The following is a 15,319-nucleotide window of genomic DNA, read 5'->3' on the forward strand; positions in this document are numbered from 1 at the left end:
ACAGATAGTAGATTGATTATAAATAAATTGAAAAAGAAAAGATTAATATTAATCAATTAATTAACTAATTTCAACATCGAATTTCTCAAGGAGAGGATCAAAATCCATCCTACACCTGCAAAATTCTATTAAGAATTTTCTCCTGTTCATTATTTTGTATGATTTTTGTTTTAAGAATGCCTTTAAGCACCAGTACATTGGAAATCACATCTTTCCTTACAAAATAAAGAAGAATAAGTAAATGTTGACTTGAACACCAATGTAAAAAGCACCCGAGTCCACTCTCGCCCCTGTCAGGGGATTTTTCAGAGTTGCACGCTAATCATACCAAGAGTTATGGATCTAGTTTTCGTTTCTCCTACAACTTGATAACTTGTCTACTTCGAAATCATTTCTGAAATTTGATTTGAACACCCTTCACTCTATTACTGCATCTGTTTCTCTAGCTTTCAAAATTGATCTGAAAATCTAAAATCGGTGAAGCAAGATTCTAGTCTCAAAGACTTTAGGAAGAAAGATCGATTCGTGCTTCAAAATGGTCTATTCCAGTTTGGCTTTGCTGTTTTGTACTACGGAGAACAGAAACCTGAAAGATAATGAAAAGAAAAATTTTACTTTTATGCAAGAAATCAAAAAAGAGGCTTATAACAGTACCCATGAATTGTCTCATGAAAAGGTAGTTATTTTTATAACATCTAAGATAATTAGTTGCCCAACAATGATGGGAGTTCAAAACAATAATTATCTCTGTTCGCCTTTAAGACGTGGTTCTGACATTCAAATTAATGACAAACAAGGAAATAATGGAGCCAAAATGCAAGTACTGTTACCACTTCATAAAACATTCATATTCATGTTGCTCTATAGTATATGGATGAAAGTTAAAGTCAGCCTAGCCAAAAATTTCAACATAAAAATTTACTATTGTGAAACAATTGAACTATGCCCAAACCACAAGATACATGATATCTAGGCTCTGAGATTGATATCAAAAATCTCTTCAAACATTTTTTTATGGTTTCAGATTGATATTAATATTGTGAACTTAGATTCACTCAAAGTAGATAAATAAATTAATGAATGAGTAAATAAATAAATAAATGCCGAGGCTCAAAGCAGATTGATAGTACCTTGGGTCGTTCCATAGAGCTCCCAAAATATCCTATACCAAAAGACAAGGAAGTGAATGCAGCTGCAATCTCTACAGCCTTCAGCTTTGGTGAATTTCCTGGAGCCTAAAGAACAATAATGCTTATGAAAAAAAAAAAAAGTGTTTTGAATGAATTCAGAAGCAAGGTTTTATATAGGGGCTAACCGATTGAGGTGCATCAGCTTGCACAAGTAAAATCCCTGCACTTTTATCATTAATGTTTTGACTGTTGTCCATAACTACAGAACGTAAAACTTTCATGCTAGCAGAGGCAGGGCCAGCCTGTGAACTAAGCAATAAAGTAACCTTGTCAATCTAGCATAACAGGCCATCATTTTGCAAATTAAAAGTAGTGGGTAATGCATCAAAGCACATCTCTAAAGGTCCTATGGCAGCTGACAAAGGTGTCCGTGTATTTTAACTGGCAATGGCATGTGATTACAGAGTTTTTTTTTTTTCAGACTCAATATGGATTAAAGCCAAAATGAATTCAACTCCCAGAAGCTCTAATTGAAGCAATCACAGAAACCCAGTTATATGTATATTTATTCATTTACTTTTTCCCCCTTATTTGGACTTGGAAATGGTGGGGTCTGGAATTCTTAATACCAAGACATGTCTTGAAAAGCCAATCATACATTGATAATGAAACACAGCACTCTCGAGCTGCAAATCCTTTCATTAGATATTCTCCTGCTCCAGAAACACAGCAACCGACGATGAATGGAGCCCCAAACAGCCCTCTCGAAGAAGCCCAACAACCTGAACCATACATAGCTGCCAACCCCACACGCCCACTAACCTGCTACATTTTTTTTTTTACAGGAAGAAAGAACAAAACTATTGTAACTGGTACTTCTAACTGATGATAATCATGAAAAAGCAAATTATAACAACAATCCATCACCTTCAATGCTATACCGCCACTAGAGGAGCCAGAAGCTATGTGCCCTTCACTGTCAACACAAATGACTCCAACGGTGTCCATGATATTATCCTCTTCCAATGCACACGACATAGATGATTGACTACCAGTATTCCCTTTTGAAGAGTTGCCAGAATGAACTTCTAATTCTGAAATATAAATGCAACTGAAGTTCATAAGACATTGTGATGTTTAGAAAAGCCTGCTGAAGTTCAAGTCAAAAAGAAACAAACAATAATAGACTGCAGATACAAAATCCATATTGATAAATACATAGACATGGTACACAGTAATAGCCTAAGAATAAAGTTGCCAGTTATGGGAAACAAAATGTTTAAGACCAATCATTATGATTGCTGATAGTGGACTAAAATATGTTCTAAAAATCACTAGCAATAGCAAGGGATGGATGATTTTCAGACACAATGCATTTCTCTAATGGGAGCAATTGATTTGTTGAATATGAAAGACTGATAGCACAACCTGGTATTTTTGTGGTCTCCTGAGAATTACAACTGAATCTTCCATCGGAAACATCAATATCGGCAGTGGCATTCAGAAGCATCGCTTTGTACTTCTTCCACTGTCCTCTTGCCCTTTCTGTCACTAGCCACTGTTTCAAAATATGCAAAAGTTAGATATCAGAAGAATAATCTAACGAAAATTGATCAGGTAAAATCTTTAATTATACAATATGCAAAAAAAGTTATCAAACTTAAATTTCTTAAATAGACAAAGGGGAGAAAATTAACCTTGTCAGCCTCTTCTATAGTTGCCGGCAAATCAAAGCCTTTGGATTTTGCCCATATACGAGCACCTTCACTTACCAAGAACCTAGGGCAGACATAAAATGCTCCCATGAGAAAACCATATGTATGGAGAGAGAGGGTATGAAGAGGAAGATGTAAAGAAAACACGAAGGATAAAAAAGGAAACTTTTCACAAGGCATTTATGCAATAAAGAAACAAGATAGTGCAAGCATTACATGGGAGGTATTCGACCCAACAATGAAGAACCTGTCATTTGCTCCTTGGCCAGTAAGGCAGCAATCTGGATGGCATTTCGGACACCTGGTCTAGAACTAATGAAATAAATGAAAGTGAAAGCTTAAGACATGACTCAATCTGGACATTCACCAAAAAAAAAAAAAAAAAAAAAAAACAGAGAGAGAGAAGTGCCCAGGAGCACCTCGCAATGCTCCAACAGCTCCAAATGCCCCAGAGTCACCATCCATTATGCTCGCATCACACTCCACACTGCCATCCTCTGTCAAATTAGAGCCTCTGCCCGCATTTGTCCAAGGATCATCCTGTAATGAAGTGATAATTTAAGCATTTCATCTCTCGCATATGTATATGCAAAGATATATGAGACTAAACGTTTGATGGATAAGACAGCTGATATTATGCACAGATTTAGGGCCTTCCATGAAACTAAACATGAGTAAAAACATGTAAGACCTTGAGGCAGCCCCATCGATCAACTCTAGGCCGGGTGAAATAGAACTCTTGCAACTTTTCATTTCAGGCAAGAACCCATTGGATCGGCCTATTTTTGCATAATTTTTTCTTTTTGAAAGAAAGAAGCCAAATAGAAAGAGGCAAGTACATCAATTACAAGATTGGAACTAATTATAGCATTTATCAGCAACCACTAAGTTGCACCTATCTAATTACTGTTAACGGAAATTCCAAAAGCATAGATATCATATATCAATACAAGGAAAATAAGATACCTCCAACACTTGAATAGCAGCTGTAACAGCATCCAGACATCCACCCGAACCCTAAATCAGCGAGAATGAAAGAAGACACAATATTAAAAGACTAATGCACATAGAAATCCATGCTCATTGAGAAAACGGAAAAAAATGCAAAAAAAAAAAAAAAAAAAAAAAGACGAGGAGATCAGCGAGAAGAGGATACGAAGAAAGCACCTTGCGAAGAACAGAAGCAGCAGCGAGGCAAGCGCGTTTCATGGCGGACCTTAGGGCTTTCTCGCTGGATGGCGCGTGATAACCCGCGCCAACGTGAACGGCAATGAAGAACCTAGGGTTTTGATCCTCAGCCATACAAGCCATTGACGAGATGGGAGCAATTGTTAGAGTCGGCGTGGTGAAAATGTTGTTCTCAATGTTCTTTTCAATTTTCATTTATATTTGGGCCCAACCCATCTCTTGTTAAGCCACTCTTTAGTCTTGCTCATAAACGTAGAGCTCCTCTTGTCTCCAAGACAAATGGTTGCATCCGTAAACAGTCATATGGATATTCTGTTTCGTGAAAAATCCCAGAAACAGAGAGAGGGAGAGAATGAGCAGAGAAGGGAAAGTAGTTAGCGTGACCCGAGCATCCGGTTATGTAGCTTCCTGGCTAGTGAAGTTATTGCTTCAATGTGGCTTCATAGTCAAAGCTTCAGTTCGTGACCCAAGTCTGTGACTGTAACTCTTATCTCTCTGCACTAATTTTGATATCTGGCTTCATTTTTGTTCTTGGTCTTTCAGTTGCATTAATATCAAAGTTTCAATCTTTATATCGCCTTACGATCATATTAGTACCTGGTTCTCTGGAGAGTGCATGAATTGATTGTTTGTTGCTTTTCACTTCGAAGCCGCCAAGTGTCGTTGAGGGATTCTGTGTTGTCAGGAGAGGAAATTCAGGCCATCGTCCCTCTGTCTTTGTCGCCGGAAATGCGGCGAGATAGAGAGAGACGATGGGGAATGTAAGACACGTGCCGTCCTATTGCTCAGTTTATTGCTGATGTGTCCACAACAACCTGAAAAGATTCGTCTATGTGGACAGACATGGTGACGTACGCAACATACACGTTGCACATTCCCTCGTCACGCTCCTACGTGGCAGTATGACACGTGGAGTTTTGAAATGACGTGGGTTCTGCCAAGTTGGACATATGAGCAAACGTGGCAGAGAGCGCTGATTTGTCTTTCACTTACTGATCTTGGACACATACACCTGGCGCCTGTTGTCGTGCCACGTCTGCTGCATCTCGCTTTGCTGGCAAATTGAGCTGAAGTGTTGCATACACGTGGACAAATTGGTCTGCTTGCCCGGAGGCACCCATGTGCAATTCATCCACGTGGACTGATGCCCGGGCATCCTTGTTAGAATCTTGACGTCCTATTGCTTAGTAGTGTTGAACGCCAAGAGGCGTAAAGACAGTTGGATTTTATGGCTGATGTGGTTTGTGCCACATCTGCAGTCCTTTCTCGGCTGGCAGAAGACACTGATGCGTATGAAAGCACGTGGACTGACTCGCCAACGTAAATTTTTCGGCTGACGTAGTCTGTAGACATGTGACTACACTTTGCTTCCTGTCAAGATCTAACTCATGTTGCCACTTTGGCAGTTTGTTTACCTGGCAGAACAAGCTGATGTGTACTTCATCCTCATGCGCATGTTTGCCTACGTGGTTCCGGTTTGATGACGTGTGTTTATGATATTGTGCTGACATGGTCGTAGCCACGTGTATGTTCGTCGCTGGCGTGGCATAAGTCACTTACGTGTTATTTAACCACTGGAATTTTTTGCTTAGGTGTTCCTCTTGGTGACATGGTATCCAGCCAATGATAATGCGTTATGCCACGTAATGATTGCCCTTTGCGGCTCAAAGCACTGATGTGAGACTGCACCATGTCGACGCATAGAAGCTCATGTGGCCTGCCTTTAGTGACGTGGCATCACGTCTTAAGTTTTTCCGTCGACATAGGTCTTGATTGTTGCAGTCTTGCTGATGTCGCGCCTCAGAGATTCTACCGAGTTTGTTGAGTTTCGAAAGAGATGAGAAAGAAAAAGAGATAGGAGTAAAGAAGGAAAACTGAGTGTGCGTAACAGGAGCTTCAGGTTGCATTGAGTCTTGGCTTCTCAAGCTCTTAGTCGAGCGAGGTTTTACTGTTAAAGCCACCGTTCGCGATTTAAGTGAGTTTTCTCTTTATCTTTTAACTTCTTAGTTTTATTTTGCTGTTTTTCTGCAAAAGTTTGAGTTTTTAGATTGACAGTCTCACTCTGATTTTCCATTTCAAATAATGCAAAGCTGTATTTCTACTTCATTCATTGGTAGCTTGATGGATATGTTCTCTAGGTGCTTTCTTAGTATCTGACTGTGAATGGTGTTCCCAAATCCTTGACTGATACTAATATTAAGCTTCTTTTTTCTTACAAGATCAATTCGAGTCAGAGAGGAAAAAATGCTGGGAAAAAGGAGAAAACTTATAACAGAAGAAAGTTGTATTCATCAATTGTTGTCTGCATGTTGGTTTTATTTTGTTTTGATTTCTGAGAAAAAAGGCTACTATGGCCATCCCTGACCTTGACTAAACATTTTTATGTATTGTACAGTGTTGATTAGTTAGTTTAGTTGCTCTTCAGTTGTAGTAAATTTAAACTAAACAAATAAGATAGTGAAAAAAAATTAAGTGCTTGATCTTTAAGATAATTTTTGCTTCACTTCCAAAATTTTTTATATTTAGAGTTTCAAAAGAGTAAATTATTAATGTTATAAATATTATATTTTCTGTATTTTATTCATTCACTTTTTATATTTGTGCATTCATTTTTTGATGTATGAATAACTTATTAGGCTACTGAAGGAGAAATATGGCAGATAAGCAAACCATTCAAAAAAGCTTATTAAAGGTCCAAGGGCTCGTATCAATTGAAAAAGATACAAAGCTCCTCCAAGTTTTGGTACATACATCTCTACCAGCAGGGGTTCTGGTTTGGTTTTTTAAAAGCTTCATCCCAATTAAATTTGTAACGGCAGTTTAGAAAAAATTTAGACTGAATCATACACTGTAACGTGATACAATAATAGCAATATGGGAGCGAGTTGACAACATCTCTCCATCCATTCTGAATTGTTAGAAAAATTACTTGGGCAAAAATTCTACTTTGACACTTATTCTCAAAAGTGTAATATACAAATGAGTAAGGGCATAATTTTCGCCTTTTAATTTAAATTTAATTTAAATAGGATTTCCCCCAGTTAACAGATAATCATTTGCTATCAATGGGGAATACAATTGAACCAAAAAATAATTGCCATATAGTTCAAGGATTTGCTAGGAAGAGAGCTTTACACTGCACCACTGTATCATCAGGGCTGGTAACTGCAAGAGATTAAGTGGCAGAGGTGAAATAATTTCATACACCATAAACAACTAGAAGCATATAGCTACGCTCATAAACAAATAAAAGAGGTATATCTTAATTAAATGTAATCTGGATGCATTGTAGCAACTCCGTCATAAGTAACAATTACAAAGCAGTAGTGGACGGTGAGCAAAAAAAATATGCATCTTAAAACATTTTTGGGGAAAATTGGAGGAAAGTGGCATCAAATATTAGAAATCTTGTTTTGAAATTCCCAGCAACTAGCTAGTTACAGAGTCTATCTGTGTGTATGTGAGTGTGTGTGTGATTGGGAGGAGGAGATTGTTTGGAATTGAGCGTCCGCATTGTTAAATAGCTTATATAAGCCTCTTTACAGTACCAAAAACTTGGGTCCACGGAAACCATAAGGTTAAAGAAGTTCCCTTATGGGTGAGCTATCCCAGCATTTTGAGGGAGCCAAAGTAAACACTTATTATCGTTTGTTCCAAATGTTCTTTTCTTCTACATGAACAATATTTAATCTTTAGCATATCGACTAGTCTTTCCAAAAACCTTTTTTTTTGTTTGGTTTATTTCTTTACAGCTGCATCATATTTAAAACAAAAAAAAAATGCGATGATTCTGTTTTCATATTCAATATGCCAAATGCCAATATAGATAGATTAATGATGAAATCATTTGCTTACCTGTGTGACCCACAGTTCGATCTGATTCATATATTTCATAGTCATTTCCTCCCTGATACCAAAATTTAAAAAAAAAAATTTCAAATGGTAAATGCAAAGGTTATTCAACAGTGAGCAAAGCATAGAAGTAGACAAATATCTCAAGCAAGCAATTGGTGAAAAAAAATGCAAGGTCAGAGAATGAGGAAAGAGATGCGCAATGAAATTAGACGAACCTTGTAAGTTTTGTCACCAAAGAAGTGGATTTCATTAAACTCATTGAGGTATCTCAAGCAGTATGTCTTGTCCCAACCTTGAGGAAAAACCTGTTACAAGCACTAGTGAGTGTGATTGCCTTCCAAATGCCTTCTATTTAACCAGTTCAAGATCATCATAAACCATACAGTTCACTCACATCAAAGCTTATCTGTCCACCTATTGAAAATGTAAGGTTAAGGTGAGAGAACTTCTCACGCAGTACAGAAACCATTTTTGGGCGAATGTTATGGACCTGAAAACATTGAGTACTCAGCATTTAGAATCTAGATCATAAAAACAATAGCTTCCAATATAACCTGTTAATAAAGCCGAAGCAGTGTGTTTGCTAACCTTGTCATACTTTTCAAATTCGTCCCTTTCTTCTTGGCTGCAATTTCGCCCAATTGGAGATACATTAATCATCCCACTCCGAAATTCTATAAATGTTCCCCTACATCAATTATTAAAGGTCTTCTTCAATCTCATTTTCTTCATCAGATTGATATGCATAAAAATGTACTTTCAGGCTTCCAATACACTCACCTTTTTATTGGAATATCCAGGTCAGCAATATAATGAAGTGTAAAATTTATAAATTCCTGCATAATCATTCACAATCTGTCAGAATACATACTGATATGATTCACATGCTGATTCCATATTTTGTGCACCTGGGGGTCAAGCCACTATTTAATTATCATTGCCAAAATTATTCCAACCAAAATCTAATTTAACTCTTTACATTTCACAATTAATTGCAATTATGTTTCATTTCGAAGAATTCTGAAAAAATTTATTGATCACTTTTACTATACAGGCAGTCTTACATGGGGTCAAATATGGCTGTCATGTACCAAGTGTTGAGCACATAAATCATAAGTTGCCTTGGAAAACATCATTCGTTAGATTATTCTTTACTCTAGTTATCCTTTTTTTTTCCCCTATTTTAGGCAATTAATTTACAATGTTTAATCAGAGAGTAACTTACCTTGAGCTTTTCTTCTCCAAGAAAAGTCTTCAAGCTCTGGAAACAGAAAATAATCGATTAGGGAATCAAACATCAATTCAAAGGAAAAAGTTAAATTCACGCAGTTCATTGCCCACGAGTAATTTTCAGGAAACAAATCCAATTCAGAGCTCAAGTAGTATCGGTTTTTGGTTAGCATTACCTGGGTGCCAATAAGCTTCCCATCTTTATGAGCTACAAGCCCATTCTCCGAAAATACGAAATCATAATCATCAGTAACTGCAAAGCCAAAAATACAATTAAGAGCTCCTCACTATTTATTTCTACAAGCATATATTTAAGAGCTATTTAGCAAACCTGTCTTGCCAAGCTGCTCTGATATCTTAGAGAGGTCAGATCCACCCACCACTCCCACAGTAACAACCTTCAGTTAAGCGAAGAAAATCGTGGACATAACAGAAGCAAACAAAAGCAATACTTGGATAAATTTCTAACACTATGCTAAATTAATGCATACCTTTCGGAGTTCCTGCATGAACTCTAACATCTTTGGAGTGGATACCTGGGATTTGAGGTGAGAACGCCAAACAAGAAAAAGTCAGTTACTTTTGTAGTATTATAATAAATCGAGCATCAGATAAACTTAGGCAATTTGCACAAATCTTAGTACACCTTTAAAAAGGAGCAGCATTAAAACCCAATTGAATAAAATGGACAGAGAAGAAATTCGATACCTTTCTTGGGGCTGTGAGAGTTCCATCAACATCAAACAAGGCAATTACACCAGGTTTTCTCGCTGCCATTGGAACTTATAATATACACTTATTTCCCTGTCATGAAGTTCATAAAGCTGTAAGCTTTCAGTTCAAAAAGAACTAAAAAAAGAAGTCCAGACCCTCTTGATTTCTCAAAAAACTTGGGATTCAACACAGCATACTATCAGATTACTCAAACATTTACCACAATGTGCAAAGCACATAATTGAAATATCATTAGATTCAGGCTTCAGGTACAAACTCCATCAAACAATCAAATTGTGAGAAAATTACAAAGGAGGACCCGTTCGAAAACAAAAAATTAGAAATAGACGAAGCGGTGGAAGTGAATTAATTGCAGCCAAACGGAGGCCAAGAACTAGAGAAGCGCAATATGTGAAAAAGGCAAACCAGGAAATTATTCTTTTGATTAGAAAAGATTAATCGCCTTACCAGTGAGTAGAGGGCAGGGATTCTTTGCGTCGGATTCGGGACCGGAATTTAAACAAGGAGTTTAAAATAGATCTCAAAAATGGCGGATCCTTGGGAGTTCCTGGGTATTAAATGAATTGTTGAGCGATATAGCTTGAGTGTGAAAAAGTTAAGATCTTGACTACTGAATACTGATTACAAAATTGTGTTTGTGATGTAATAACGGCCGTCCACGTGTAATTCTAAACGGCAAGGATTACTTTTGATCTTTTTGTAATTTTCCAACAAGGTGCCAGTCCATGACGATGTAGCGGGTGGAAGTGGCAGAGATTTTACGCCTTACGTAACGTGAAATAGGCCTCCAAAAGCGCCGATTTGCCATCCGGCCGAAATGAAATGATTAAATTAGTAAAATACATTATTTTCACAAATATGGATCGTATTAAGATAATTCTTTTATTCATAAATATAAACCATCTGAAGAATGTCAACGAATAATTAATAATATTTTTAAATTTTGTCCTTGTTTATATTAAATTTTATAATTATTTTTATAATTTTTTAGAAAAATACTTTAATCAAATTAATAAATATTCACTTTATAATAATTTTAAATGAATTATATTTCTAGACAGACCGAGTAATAATTTTGTAAAAGTAATGCGGCAGCTGGAAGAAATCCACCACAGCCACAAGCACATGCATTTGACTTGGTTATCAAGAGATGGACTTGCACGAAAGTTACAAGTAGTTCACCACTTTAGACTTTGTGATTGGGATCCAACCAACAGTAATACATAGCGAAATTAGATCTAATGGAATATTCTTACCCATCAAACGTTAATATTATGAGAATGAGGGGACCACTTATTTTGCCTAAGCCAAAAACCACAGAAAAAAAAAAAACTAGGTTTAAGGTAGGGAGTAATAGGCCTAAGCTCGCTAATCAGCCACGCTTCACTTGTCTAGTCCCTACGAAACCTTATTCTACGTAAAAAAAAAAAAAAAAAACAAAGTGGAATATTTATATTAAATCCTGACACAGTTATTGCCAAAGCATAGAAGCTTGTGGAATGTTCAATCAAAAAGGTGATTCGTCCTTACGATCAAAGAGACAACCAGAAGGACCATCGTTAGGTAATAATGCTAACCTCACTGCACTTTCAGCCCCTTCTGCTGGAGACAATTTTCCCATGTTGAATATTAGGTCTGTCTTGACTAAGCCAGGGCAGACAGAATTGATGCGAAAAGATGGCAACTTCTTGGCTAGGATCCTCGTGTAGGCATTCAGAGCTGCTTTTGAGAGCTCATAAGCAGAAAAAAATTCAGGCCATCCTTTTGTTTCCGGCGAGCTTTCTTTAAAATCGTTTAGATACTTGTTCAACACCTCATCAATTCTCTCCTCCGAGAGATTATCAGCATCACCTAACACTTCTTTAGCCCATTCATTTTGTATATTCTGAAAAAAAAAATTGCAAGGAAACATCAGTTTTAGTAATTGCTTTGTGCATGATAATTATTATTTAGTAATCTCTGGTAAAATGTGATATGGGTTTACCTTCAATGCCCCTCCCATGGAGGAAACATTAACAATCCTTGGCGAATCAGACAACTGGAGCAGGGGAATAAGTGCCTCAGCTGTTCTTTTGGCACCGTAATAATTTATTGCAATGCATTCTTCAGCCAACTCACTTGTTTGACTTGCTATTATTTTATCCCAATCCAAAGAAAACACATTTACACCTTCCTGTATTAAAGAAACAAACTTAATAGCTAAACCAAAATTTTACAGTTTGCTCTGGCTATCTATAGAATCATACTCTACTTCATCTCCAACTATGATATCCATTTGTTTTGTCATTTAATAGAAACTTACCTTGCCAAAATCAGAAGCTCTTAAAGCATCACCATCAAGTATAACTCCACCGACACCTGCATTATTCACCTGCAAAGAGGTGAAGCAGTATCATTCAACTTATATAAATCTTGAAAATTGTTTTCATTATTTTCACTTGAGAGAAATTTGAATAGGAAGCAGATTAAATCTCGAAAAAAATATTTTCCTACCACAAAGAAATTGAACTGTACACATTCCTCAATCTATAATTAACTATCATACACAAACAAAAAAAAAAAAAATGAAGAAAAAACAAAAATCGTGGGTTTGAATGATTGACACATACCAAGATGTCAAGCTTTCCGAATTGGGTTTTGATGAAATCAGCAAGAGCAGCAATACTGGCAGTGTCTGCCACATCAAGTTGATGAAACAATACATAATCAGATAGACCAGAGTCTTGGAGTTTTTGAAGAGCTTCAAGCCCTCTTTTCTCATCTCTGGCCGTTAATACTACAACAATCCCATTTGAAGCCAACTGCCTACAAATTTCAAATCCAATTCCCTTATTTGCACCGGTAACTACTGCATACCTGAAAAAAATTATATATAAGAAATTGTCATAAACGAAAAGTAGCAGAAGCAGAGATGGAGGATAATTGTGTATGTGAAGAATGAAAGAATTGCCTCTTGGTTGGTTCTTCCCCCATTGATTATCAAACGAGCTTCAAGTGTTCAGCTTTCACTGATTTTTTTTTTTCCCTTATCTTATCTCCATAATTTGCCCTTTTTCCTTTAATGGAAACGCTGTTTGGACCGTTCTGGAGAACAACTTTAACAAAAATAATTGTCTGTCCATTGTACCAAAAAAGTTATTAATTGAATATAATTTCGATAGTAATTAATAACTGTTAGTATAGTTTTACTTAAAACTTTTTTTTTTTTGGTAAAATAATTTCATTTAAAATCATCAAAAGTCAAAAGTTATTATAATTAGCATTACCATGAATATGACAAAACTGACTTTTACTATTTATAATTTGTCTTATTATAAATATATATACAACATATATAAAAAAGCTAAGAATTTCAGCTATTATTTATTTTATTTGATAAGTGGAAAAAAAAAATAATTCTCCATGTATTTGTTAAAGTGGAAAAAAAATTTATAATGACATATATAAATATTACGTTCACCAAGTAAAAAAGATATCAAGCTCTCCGAATTTGGTTTTAGCAAAATCAACAAGAGAAGCGAGTAATGCAATTAAGATAACTTATATCCCAAAACTAAAAAATAAAAAATTAAAGACACAGTTGTGATGAATTTAATTCTCTTTATTTAGCTGTTAATTTTCACATACAAAAATTCCAGCATTCTTTTGGAAAATACGTATACATACAGTATATAATTCCATATAAAGAAGATGGATTAAATACTGGTGGCCAAGCAAGACTCGATGATACAGCTAATCAAAAGACGACACCTGCTTGCGGTCAAAGAAGCAACCAGAAGGACCATCGTCAGGCAACAGTGCTACCCTCACAGGGATTTCAGCACCTTCTTCAAGAGACAATATTCCAGTATTTAAGTTTATATCTGTTTTGACAAATCCAGGACAGACGCAATTAATGCGGAAAGTTGGAAACTTGTTTGCTGTGATCCTTGTATAAGCATTCATGGCTGCCTTTGAGAGAATATATGCAGACAGGAAAGAAGGCCAGCTTTCTAGTGAACCCTCTTTAAAATCATTGAGGTATTTGCTCAACACCTCATCTATTTTCTCTTCTGAAAGGTTTTCAGCATCGTCCAGCACTCGTTTAGCCCATTCATTTTTTACATTCTGAAGCAAACACCATTAGCAAACTCGATCACAATTTAATTACTGGAAAAAGAATCTTTTTTTTTTTTTTTCTGTTAAAATGGTCTTTACCTTCAACTTTCCCATGGTGGATGAAACATTAACAATTCTTGGTGAATCAGATAATTGGAGTAGGGGAACAAATGCCTCCACCATTCTTTTGGCACCATAATAATTTATTGCAACGCATTCTTCAGCTAACTCGTAAGTTTCAGTTGTTATTTTATGCCAATTGATACCTGCTCCTTCCTGCAGTACCAATGAAAGAAACTTGCGTATCAATTCATTAATTCACACTTCCTTTAATTAGCTTCATATATATGTTTATTTATAGAAACTTATACCCTATCAAAAGCTCTTAAAGCATCGGCATCAGCTTCATTTCCACTAATACCTGCATTATTCACCTGAAAAGAGGTTTTACCTCCTTCATCATTCATCTTATAAAAGCTTATTATATATATAACAAGTAGATATATGAGAAAAAATCATTTTTAATTAAGTTCCATCTTTTCAATTCCGAGTTCAGAAATTCTAAAGTTGTCACTCATATAAAAGTTCAGATAGTCAAAATTAAATGAAGAAGAAAACACAGGGATTATTAGTTCGATCGATACCAAAATATCAAGCTTTCCAAATTGTGTTTTGATGAAATCAGCAAGAGCAGATATACTGGCAGTGTTAGCTACATCAAGTTGATGAAACAACACATAATCAGATAGACCAGAGTCGTTGAGTTTTTGAAGAGCGTCAAGGCCTCTTTTCTCATCTCTGGCTGTTAACACTACAACAATCCCATTTGAACCCAGCTGCCTACAAATTTCAAACCCAATCCCCTTGTTTGCTCCTGTAACTACTGCATATCTGAGCAAAAAATAAAATAAATAAATAAAGAATTAAACTGTAACAAACGAGAATCAGCAGTAAGAGGGAGCTAGAGAGGAGTGTGTATGTGTGAAGACGAAACGATTAATTGCCTCTTGGTTGCTTCTTCTGCCATTGATGATGAAACGAGCTTAAGTGTTTGCTTTAGCAGTTACCTTATCTCCAGAATATTTAATTTTACCATAAATTATGTGATCACTCTGTTATATGTTTTGAAGTAATCAAGAATTGGGGCAAATCCAAGACAAGGAAGGAGAGCCACAAAGATGATGTATGGTTTTAAGACAGGCAACGTCAGAAAAGGAAAATACACGATGCATGTCCATTCCTCTTACACCTGACATTTCCTTCTCTTTTTTCTCATGACGAGATCAATAACCTTGTGTATTTATCTGCACATGATGTATGAGACACACGTATCTATTTGGCAGATTTGCTGGGCGCATGTGGGGGCAG

At 36.2% G+C, this 15,319-nt stretch overlaps 4 protein-coding genes across 5 annotated transcripts; all 4 read right to left on the reverse strand.

Moving 5' to 3' along the window:
- Window positions 1-27: 27 nt before the first annotated feature.
- LOC105643017 (N-terminal nucleophile aminohydrolases (Ntn hydrolases) superfamily protein) lies at window positions 28-4,511 on the reverse strand. 2 transcript variants are annotated; one of them, XM_012228046.4, is made up of 11 exons: window positions 4,013-4,511; window positions 3,812-3,862; window positions 3,265-3,385; window positions 3,062-3,146; window positions 2,828-2,909; window positions 2,559-2,688; window positions 2,058-2,224; window positions 1,789-1,952; window positions 1,316-1,439; window positions 1,131-1,235; window positions 28-586 (listed from the first exon to the last, which is right to left on the reverse strand). In XM_012228046.4, the coding sequence occupies exons 1-11, from the start codon at window positions 4,226-4,228 to the stop codon at window positions 506-508; spliced, it is 1,326 nt and encodes a 441-aa protein (XP_012083436.1). In that variant the 5' UTR covers window positions 4,229-4,511; the 3' UTR covers window positions 28-505. The 2 variants fall into 2 exon arrangements, with proteins under 2 accessions (XP_012083436.1, XP_020538533.1); XM_020682874.3 differs by having other exon boundaries at window positions 1,789-1,955.
- A 2,451-nt stretch (window positions 4,512-6,962) lies between these two features.
- PMM (phosphomannomutase) lies at window positions 6,963-10,472 on the reverse strand. The gene is made up of 12 exons (XM_012228047.4): window positions 10,301-10,472; window positions 9,827-9,922; window positions 9,610-9,654; window positions 9,450-9,516; window positions 9,295-9,371; window positions 9,114-9,149; window positions 8,669-8,724; window positions 8,477-8,576; window positions 8,283-8,378; window positions 8,104-8,193; window positions 7,889-7,940; window positions 6,963-7,198 (listed from the first exon to the last, which is right to left on the reverse strand). Exons 2-12 carry the CDS (start codon window positions 9,893-9,895, stop codon window positions 7,140-7,142), a joined length of 747 nt encoding a protein of 248 aa, XP_012083437.1. The 5' UTR covers window positions 9,896-9,922; window positions 10,301-10,472; the 3' UTR covers window positions 6,963-7,139.
- Window positions 10,473-11,009: 537 nt separating this feature from the next.
- LOC105643019 ((+)-neomenthol dehydrogenase) lies at window positions 11,010-12,962 on the reverse strand. The gene is made up of 5 exons (XM_012228048.4): window positions 12,804-12,962; window positions 12,463-12,709; window positions 12,156-12,224; window positions 11,838-12,026; window positions 11,010-11,738 (listed from the first exon to the last, which is right to left on the reverse strand). The coding sequence occupies exons 1-5, from the start codon at window positions 12,824-12,826 to the stop codon at window positions 11,361-11,363; spliced, it is 906 nt and encodes a 301-aa protein (XP_012083438.1). The 5' UTR covers window positions 12,827-12,962; the 3' UTR covers window positions 11,010-11,360.
- Window positions 12,963-13,433: 471 nt separating this feature from the next.
- LOC105643020 ((+)-neomenthol dehydrogenase) lies at window positions 13,434-15,196 on the reverse strand. Its single transcript, XM_012228049.3, has 5 exons — window positions 14,956-15,196; window positions 14,596-14,842; window positions 14,323-14,385; window positions 14,051-14,227; window positions 13,434-13,960 (listed from the first exon to the last, which is right to left on the reverse strand). The coding sequence occupies exons 1-5, from the start codon at window positions 14,976-14,978 to the stop codon at window positions 13,586-13,588; spliced, it is 885 nt and encodes a 294-aa protein (XP_012083439.1). The 5' UTR covers window positions 14,979-15,196; the 3' UTR covers window positions 13,434-13,585.
- Window positions 15,197-15,319: the final 123 nt, after the last annotated feature.

This window comes from Jatropha curcas, chromosome 5 (assembly GCF_041381405.1).
Source record: "Jatropha curcas cultivar XTBG-Jc1 chromosome 5, XTBG_Jcur_1.0, whole genome shotgun sequence".
Lineage (NCBI taxonomy): Eukaryota > Viridiplantae > Streptophyta > Magnoliopsida > Malpighiales > Euphorbiaceae > Jatropha > Jatropha curcas.

What these genes read in the sequence shown, in the direction of transcription:
- LOC105643020 (XM_012228049.3), bottom strand. Translation starts at nt 14,978, where the DNA reads ATGGCAGAAGAAGCAACCAAGAG. An exon ending in CTTTAAGAGCTTTTGATAGG is followed by an intron (nt 14,228 to 14,322) that starts GTATAAGTTTCT and finishes TTGGTACTGCAG; the next exon opens with GAAGGAGCAGGTATCAATTG. An exon ending in CCACCATGGGAAAGTTGAAG is followed by an intron (nt 13,961 to 14,050) that starts GTAAAGACCATT and finishes TGTTTGCTTCAG; the next exon opens with AATGTAAAAAATGAATGGGC.
- LOC105643017 (XM_020682874.3), bottom strand. Translation starts at nt 4,228, where the DNA reads ATGAAAATTGAAAAGAACATTGAGAACAACATTTTCACCACGCCGACT. An exon ending in CTGCTTCTGTTCTTCGCAAG is followed by an intron (nt 3,863 to 4,012) that starts GTGCTTTCTTCG and finishes TCGCTGATTTAG; the next exon opens with GGTTCGGGTGGATGTCTGGA. An exon ending in CTATAGAAGAGGCTGACAAG is followed by an intron (nt 2,689 to 2,827) that starts GTTAATTTTCTC and finishes ATTTTGAAACAG; the next exon opens with TGGCTAGTGACAGAAAGGGC.
- PMM (XM_012228047.4), bottom strand. Translation starts at nt 9,895, where the DNA reads ATGGCAGCGAGAAAACCTGGTGTAATTGCCTTGTTTGATGTTGATGGA. An exon ending in AGAGCAGCTTGGCAAGACAG is followed by an intron (nt 9,372 to 9,449) that starts GTTTGCTAAATA and finishes TTGGCTTTGCAG; the next exon opens with TTACTGATGATTATGATTTC. An exon ending in GTGGACAGATAAGCTTTGAT is followed by an intron (nt 8,194 to 8,282) that starts GTGAGTGAACTG and finishes TGCTTGTAACAG; the next exon opens with GTTTTTCCTCAAGGTTGGGA.
- LOC105643019 (XM_012228048.4), bottom strand. Translation starts at nt 12,826, where the DNA reads ATGGGGGAAGAACCAACCAAGAG. An exon ending in TCGGAAAGCTTGACATCTTG is followed by an intron (nt 12,225 to 12,462) that starts GTATGTGTCAAT and finishes ACCTCTTTGCAG; the next exon opens with GTGAATAATGCAGGTGTCGG. An exon ending in GAGCTTCTGATTTTGGCAAG is followed by an intron (nt 12,027 to 12,155) that starts GTAAGTTTCTAT and finishes TCTTTAATACAG; the next exon opens with GAAGGTGTAAATGTGTTTTC.